The following is an 8,990-nucleotide window of genomic DNA, read 5'->3' as shown; positions in this document are numbered from 1 at the left end:
TCTTCGTCAGGCAGTATGATGTGTGTAAGGGGCAAGAACTTCTCACCATTTCAGAGCATCTGATATGCCAGGGTGTTTGGTAGAATTCGTGTTGCTTTTCTCTCCGTGTATTTTTTTTTAATTTCTTTGTGTCGATCTATGTGTTTTCAAATGTGCTTTGCTTGTGGATTTTCTCCTCTTTCATGCCTCAACCTAATATTATTTGCACTTCGGTATTTTCGCTTTTGAAATCAAAAGTACTAATTTGACAATCATAATTCTCAAGTATTTCCCTATATGTAACCGTTCAGCATCATCTGTCGATAGTATGATATTAAATGGTCCTGCTATTTGAAAATCCTGGGGAGAACACTGGTCCAGTATGGTTTGATGATCAACCTCAATACATCTTAATCACAGAAATGCTTTAACTCCTAACGAAACTGGGTAAAAAATATGTAGGTTTAGTGCCTATCCAGTAATAACGTCAAATTATAACACAATGTCATGTTAAAACAATTTATTCATTAACATATGGTCTGGCAAACATTTAACACAATATACAATGTAGATAACATTTTGTGTCCATTTTTTTTTTTAATAATAAATCATACAATGCTTTCTGAATTTAAGTATTCGGTGGGAAGACATCCAAGCATCTTGATCAAGATTGTCTTGAAAATGATGGAAACTATGCTTTTTATGGGTCTAATGGTCGGAAATGAATGTTGACAAAAATGTTTAATACTTGTTCTGAAGCTTAGAAGTACTAGTACGGTTTTATCAATACAAAAAGTTAAAAATATGAACAAAAATACGTCTAAAAAGAAAATGATAATGTAGTTTTATTCAAGATCTTTGACAAATTAATTGGGTAAGATTAAGTCTGCATATCAATGCCATGAAAAAAAAAAACAAAAGGATAATTGAAAATGTTTTACAAGAACTGCTACAGTGTATAATTAGCTTCAAGATACACAGAATTGATCAATGCAAACGAATTAAGTACAGCTAGTCTGATATGTACCAGAGTAAAATACTAAAAATTTTATTTATATGGTCAACAACTGACAATAAAAGTATTTCCTACAATACATGATTTTTAGAATTTATATAACAAATGGTTGTTATCTTAGGTGAAAACATTATGTAGCAATGGTGGAGTTACAAATATAGCTTGAGCCACTTGCATAAATAATGAGGGTATAAACAATTAAAGTCATAATGTATATGTGATGACTGGGTAATAAAATGTGTATTATTACTTTATGTGTTTACAATCTTATCATTTCTAAGATTTGAGATAAAAGAATGAAAAAAAACTGCATACACTGTTTCATCTTCTGTATTTTCTTAGTGAAGTAATATATTCCTTTAATGTACATGTAATTCTACATGTATTTACATGCTAATACTAATAATTGAAATCTTCAAGCTATCTGGGGATTCCTCGATTTGACGCTTTACTTAAATAAACATATAATACATCATAACAAAATCTATATTCTATAACAATAAAATTAATAACACATTAACAATATCACTTCAATATATAATGCAAAGTTTTAACAACAAATTAAGAATTCAATCTGTTTAAAAGGCACCAACTTGGGACTGACTAAAACTAATCAATCAGATAAGTCATAAATATATGATATATATATATATCCATTATATACAGAACTACTATTCTTAAGTAAAAATACTTCAAGAAAAATAATCACTGGGAAACTACAATCTTAATGAAAAGGGTAAAAGTAAAATCAAATATAGTTATTAATATCTATGAGCAAACTAAAAAAAAATAAATGTACTATGGCACAGATAAAGGGTTTTTACAAAAATAGGCAGTATAAGACTGATTACATGTACTTAACGTCAGTAACAAATACCCAGATCATAAACGATTAAAACATCAACTGTTATCAATATTGACTGAGAAAGCTCTTAAAGCTAATATCTGTACATATTAAGTTGACAAGATTATATACAGGAATCCTAAGTTCTGTAAGATTATATCATTGTATATAGAGGAATCCTAAGTTCTGCAAGATTACATAGAGAATCGTAAGTTCTGATGCTGAACAATCCACATTCTCTGATACAATTCTGGAAACATTGACACACATTGATAAAGATCACTTCAGGAGGACTGTGGAATCAGAACTTAGAAGGGATGAATTTTTGGCAAAATAGTCAAATAAGCAATAACAGTTGACCATAACTTTAAGAAAGAAATGCATTTACATGTATTCAAAATAGTTTTGTTAAATTATATTGATAATATTTAGCACCAGATTTCTTTACTAAATATAACTATATGACAAATCGTTATTTTCTCCACTTTTCCAACCTCAGGCTCTTTGATAACTTTTATTTATTCACAGATTATTAAAGGGACACACTGGATAAATTTTTGCTATTAAGAAAGTTGATAGAAATATGAACCTTTGCCTGATGTCTGGTGAGCCTGTACTTACAGACAATGCTCACATATTTCTTCTCCATTTCAGATCTATCTGATAATAAAAAAATAAAAATAAAGAACATGTGGAGTGCTTGAGAAGCTAAAAGCAGATTCTCTAAAATCACATGAAAACAAATATAAACAACAAAACAATACACATGATCATACAATAAATATATGTAGTAGATAATTAAAAAACTGAACCATTAACAAATGCAAAAAAAAACATGCTGTAAACTACATGTACAATTTAGTGTTACTATAACTACAATTATCTGTTATCCCATTCTAATTAAAATCAATGTAGATTACTTTTTGAGTGCATTTCCTAAATACATCTAGTTTTCAAGACGTACATGTATCTGCACAAGTAAAAAAAATCATAAAGGGAAAAAATATAAATAAAACATTTTTTTTCAAATTGCTGCCTTGCTAATAAAAAAATTTGATTTTATGACTTTTGCCTTTTGTGGATAAATATTCATGTATGATATGCTCTAACATGAAAACAAATAGACTGAATACATTTATTATAGACCAGCATTACTGATTGTAAAAAAGGGGTACTCACTTAAGTAATACATATCTTTCTAATTACAAAAATATAACATTAGTAATACTCTGACTGAACAACATATATTATTTTACAAATGAACGCCCCTTTCTTGATCCTCATCACTGCTAGAGAACACCTGATCATATTTCATTTGAATGACATTTTTTGTATCATTGTCTGGGTATGTGTCATCCAGCATTTCTCCACTTTCTGATTGCTTCTTCCTCCTATTCTTTATTGCATGGATTATAATAGCGACAACCATTGGAATTGGAGTAAAGATGGCACTGGTGATAGGTGGCGTTATACTGATGTCTGAATCGGGGGGAGGTAATGATACTTTCAGTAGCACTATTGCTATTCCTGTATTCTGAATACCGGTTTCTATTCCTATAGTCAGAATATTTTTAGCTGGTTGACGAGCAACAAATGCCACAAGTGCACCAAATGCAAATCCTAAATATGGTCCCAATGCACCAGTTATCAAAACAGCTGGTTTTAGCAAACTGAATATGTACAGGTTAGCATAAATACCAACAGTAAACACAAAAATGAGAAAGATAGCGGTGATGTAGGGTACACATTTGACAATATTTTGAGCCCATGTAGGTTTTTTCTTCTGTATAAGAATACCAATACCAACTGGAATGAGTAGTCCTAATAGTGAGGTTATAATGTTTTCATATGGAATTTTAACAGATTCTGCCTCTTTGTATATATAATTAATTCCCAGGGAATACAGCCACATTGGAATGAAAGCTGTAAGTAAAAAAAACATTTATTACATTAACAGAGGTAAAGGAATGAACACATTTACAACAGTGTTAGGAGAGGAATACCAGGATAGTATTTCATGTCTTAGCATCTCATTAACAAGACTTTTACTAACACATTATCAACAGTTTATGACAATATTGTTATCACATTTTTCTATGTACCAGACATACAAAACCATCCATCTTTTTATCCAAAAAGAGCATTATTTTAGTAGGTATAATGGTACATGAAGCTTTGTGATTCTTCATTGAACTTTGTAAAATAAAATTGTTATTTATGAACATGCCATTTCGTGTTTTATTTTTACCTTTCTGTAGTAATAGGTATAAGGTTACAAGGTTTATATGAATGGAATAATTCTTAAGGCTGTAATTTATGATACATGTATCTCCCTTCTTATGATGATTATTTTGTGTTTTACATCCAGCAACAAGTATTTCATGCATAATTGGGACAAGATTTATTGATTGATTGGTGTTTAATGCCCAAGCAACAGATATCAGGACAAAAACAAGTTAAACAAAATCAATTAGAAACCTAAGATGGAGCTATACTGCATTCAACATACTTGGTCACATACTAACAAATTGGTGTCTTAGTTTCTCATTTCTATTGTCATTGGAAATTTCTTATTTCATTTGTGGCTTCAACATAATGAGTAACAGAATGCAAATTTCAGTTGTCAGATATTTTGACTAAGGTTAAATTACAACAATAAAGATGGGTATGGTAAAGACTAATATGATTTTAATATTAGGCTTTGCTTATTGGTGACAGTGCTATTGGTATTCCAATAACGTTTGACTTATAAATGCACCTCTGTCTTGTCATGAGCAATGACTGCATTAAAAGTTAAAACAAACATTTTCTCACTGCATACTTCATTTCCAACTTTTTAGAAATACATGTACATCTGACACAACAATTTTTCAGAGCATCTTTTATACATATACATTTTGTATAGGACATCACTCACAACTAGTCTCCAGTATTTCGTTTTTGAATTCACTGCCGCCCTTTATAAGAATACTTTAAAATGAAAAAATAAACTATTCTACAACCAACATGTATTCTATTATTATGATTTGTTTAGTTTTGTTGTGTTGGAGATGTGTACCGAGAAAACTGTAGGAAAGACATGCCTGTTTTTCTTTAAAAGTCTAATTTTGCAATATTTACCGAGACTCATAACTGTGCTGACAAAGGTCATGGTTACACTGAGTGATACATCACCATCCAATAAATGTGTATATATATTACTAGCAGCTCCACCTGGTGAACATCCCATAGCAAACAAACCAAATGCTAGTGGTGCACTCAAATTGAAAGCAAGTCCTAATCCAAAGGTAATCTGAAAGTAGTCAGTTTTATAATTGTGCTTTTACATGTGTATAGACTTTGGTGCTTAGTTTCCAAATGAAATAGTTTTGATATTTCAGAAATGTGATAAGATCAAATTTATCATCCTATACAATAACAAAAGGTTCTTAAGAGCCTGAACCACTCATAAGGCTCATTTTTCACCTTCAAAGGGCAGTAACTCTAACAAGGAGTCATCCTACAACCTCGACCCTAAAGACTTTCGTAGGCATTATTTTAAGGATCATTTCACTCATGAAATTTTTTTTCTATCTATTACAATTTTTCAAGATATTGGCTAAAACTTAAAAAAATATCATTTTTTTTTATCTCTCAATGGCAATAATGAAAACTGATCTGGAAGAGAATTTGTAGATCTTTGGATTCTCCACCTGCAGTATGCTTTCAAATTCACTCTATCATTTCGGACTGCCAAGATAGTGGCACAATCAGGTTACCTGTATTCGCCCCCTTGAGCTATTTATAGTTACACAAAAAAATGTATGCTGGCCATTTTGTTTTAATTATGAACATATCAGATACAATTTTATAACTATATACTCTATGGATGATGGTGATCAAAAATTAGTTTCACCAGAATTGTGGTGTCAGAGGAGAACATTTTGAAGAAAGTTAACAGACAACAGATGATGATGCAAGCAAAGGGATGGCATTACATGTAGCATAAATGTACATGGATCTTTGGTCCAGGTGAGCAAATAATATGTACAATGATAAATTAGATCTTATCAATATTATATTGCAAAAGTATTTTTTATAAGAAATTTTTCCATCCATACATTGTGTTGAAGAACATATAAATGAACAGGTGTATATTTTCTTGTATATCGCATATGAAGCATACATGTATTTCTGAATTCGCATTAATTTAATGAATCATGAGCTTGATTTCAAGATTCGCTTTCACCAAAAGTGTCCCTTTACCCTTCATATGAATGTGAATAATAGAATCCAGAGGAAAATTCAATGATGCACATTATTTCACATTGGAAATTTGCTTAAAGTGTCAATGTGTAACTGGATAAGAATTCACATTAAACGCAAACTGAATGCACATTATCTAACCATCTCAATGCATCACACACATGTACAAAGATTAAAGCTGGAAACTTGTTCTTTCTTAAATAAATGTACTAAGTCTAAAAGTAGCCTAATCCCTTTTAGAATTTGGTGTTGGAGATATTTTTTGTTTTGACCACTACCGATTGAAACAAAAAAATACCTCCAGCAATTGGTGGTGATCAAAACAAAAATATATCTCCAGCACAGAATCCCAAAAGGAATTAAAAGCAGCCAACTGAATACTTGAGTTTTCAGCATTGATTATAATACATGAATTCTTTCAGAAACCTATATAAACTTCAAATTACTTAACAAAATTTGTACTTTATCCTAACACATTAAACCTACCATTGGCATAAGAAGAAACTGGGATGCCAAGCCTGTTAATGGTGCTATTGGTCTTTTAAGAGTTGCCTTGACAACTGCTACATCCGTTTTACATCCCATTGCAACATTTGCAAGACAAACAAGGATTATAACAGAAACTGTAAAAGCAGTGTCTATTGGTCTACCTTCTCTCATCACAACCAATCTGTACTTGTCTGTATATTCATACCAGTCAGTATTGTCTCCCTTTGATGTTCCATTCAAAGACTTATTCATTGAAAATGTCAGTAGTGTCTCACCGAGAAAGTGACCATTAACAGTCATAGAAATATTACTTTCTACATTTTCAAAAAAGATGAAAGCATCGTTCGTAACTTCTGCAATCGCATTATCAGACGAATCACATTTTAGACAGACGGCATACTTTTCATTGAAATCGAGCTGTAGCGATAGATTAAATACGAAATCTTTGGCTTCATCGTCATAAATTGTCTTATAAAAATGGTGTGGTTTGATGATGATTGAACCTGCATGTATACTACATGGAACAGACAACAGAATTCCCAAAACAACAAAATTATGAAAACCCAACAGCCTGTCCATGTTTGTCCTTTTTCTTAACCTTGCTAAGTAATTACCGGTTCGTATTCCGTGACTACGGAATTATCTCCAAAGTTCTAAAAGTTGCAGGTTTAATCGGAGTGTTTGATAAATGACCTGCTTCGAGGTGTAAACTACTAATAAATCGATTGTTAATCATGGAAGTTTTATTACTTGTAGTTACGTGACATCCGCTACATAGATCATTATAAATTTTTGTTCACCCCAGGGCACTTATAATTTACAAATTACACATTTCCGCATATATAAGCATGAAAGGTGGCTATATAGCAGGTCCTAAATATACCATTTTAACTTCGTTTTAACGAGATAATTAAAATTGAAAAAAGGATAACACCATCGAATATGAATTTGATTGTATTGATAGACAAATCCAAGACGGGAAAGGAGTCATGGTCATCGCCATTATACGTCACCTAAGTTACATGATATCTCCATAGATGGTCTCCTTCCGTTCATACAAAAACCTCTTGGACTTCATCACATTAGAACCAAACTTTATTCTATATCTCTCACTCTATTACACTCCCTTTACAAAACAAGTCTTGAAACTCCTGTTTCTGACCCCACATCATCATTATACACACTTGTAGCCATCATTTTGGATATTGGTTTCCACAGACTCTTTAAACCAGTTTGTGTGAAAAGTCAAGATGAAGAAAAACGATCATTTCTTCCACTACCGTTTGTCAACAAAGATCTAGATGCAATTAATTTGGCTAACATCCTCCATCACAAAAACGTTACCAACAAAATTCCCCCATATTTCAAAGATAAATCCATACCAATTATTTCATATTCCTATACTTCACCCATCGCATCCAAAATTTTCAGTTATAAAAGGCTACTGAAGAACCTCGAGATTGAGGACTTCAAGGCTAAACCACCTGACTGTTCTTGCAAAACCTCTCCATTCAAATATGGTCCTTCTGGTCACGTCGTTACGGGAGGTTTAACCATTATCGAAAACGAATCTCTGCGTAATATCCTTTCTAAAGGTCCCAAGTACCGTGAACCACGCTCCATAAATTGGAATTATAACTTTAAAGTTGTTATGGATGCCGTCGAGGAATATGCAAGAAAATGGATAAAACGAGAACAAGAAGACATTGATTCTCTGTCAGTGTGGTTAAAGGCCGTAAGGTCTTTAATTTTGAAACGAATGAAAGTTTTAAGTAGGTCAATGAGTGCCAAAGCTACATCAGTTTTCAAAGACCCCGATGTAGCAAAAACATTGTCTACTATACATGACAAATATGTTGTCGTACCAGCAGACAAAGCCCAAAACAACATTGTTTTTGTCTGCAAAACGTTTTATATCCAATGTTTATTATCAGAGGTAGACGTAGAAAATAATAGCAGTGATAAGACCTACACTGCTACCAATCTCTCCAAAGAAGAGATTGTGGAAAACCATAAATCTGTGCTATCCTCTTTTGGTTTCTCTACCAAGGGCGATGATTGTGATTTACCGTCTATGTACTGGATTCCTAAACTTCACAAGAATCCATACAAACAACGTTTCATAGCTGGATCTGCAAAATGTACCACCAAACCTCTTTCAAAACTTTTAACTTCTATACTCTCAACTGTCAAAGAGGGTCTACAGTCCTACCACAACACTTGTTACTCCCGTAGTGGTATTAATTCAATGTGGATCCTGAAAAATTCGAAAGATCTTTTGGAGACAATCAGTTCAAGACTATTATCTGAATATAAAAGCATTAAAACCTATGATTTTTCAACACTGTATAATTCTATTCCCCATACTCAGTTAAAATCCCGACTTAAAAACATTATACATCGTTGTTTTTTTGGTTT

The 8,990-nt window shown here is 32.1% G+C and overlaps 1 protein-coding gene across 1 annotated transcript; it reads right to left on the bottom strand.

Annotated features, from left to right (window-relative positions):
* Window positions 1-484: 484 nt before the first annotated feature.
* LOC148616420 (ileal sodium/bile acid cotransporter-like) lies at window positions 485-7,338 on the bottom strand. Its single transcript, XM_088583450.1, has 3 exons — window positions 6,570-7,338; window positions 4,959-5,130; window positions 485-3,761 (listed from the first exon to the last, which is right to left on the bottom strand). Exons 1-3 carry the CDS (start codon window positions 7,149-7,151, stop codon window positions 3,091-3,093), a joined length of 1,425 nt encoding a protein of 474 aa, XP_088439576.1. The 5' UTR covers window positions 7,152-7,338; the 3' UTR covers window positions 485-3,090.
* Window positions 7,339-8,990: the final 1,652 nt, after the last annotated feature.

Source organism: Perna viridis, chromosome 5 (assembly GCF_037379345.1).
Source record: "Perna viridis isolate PV_CMFRI_1.1 ecotype Kerala chromosome 5, ASM3737934v1, whole genome shotgun sequence".
Lineage (NCBI taxonomy): Eukaryota > Metazoa > Mollusca > Bivalvia > Mytilida > Mytilidae > Perna > Perna viridis.
The sequence above is the reverse complement of the archived record's forward strand: the minus strand, read 5'-3'. Positions and strand labels throughout refer to the sequence as shown.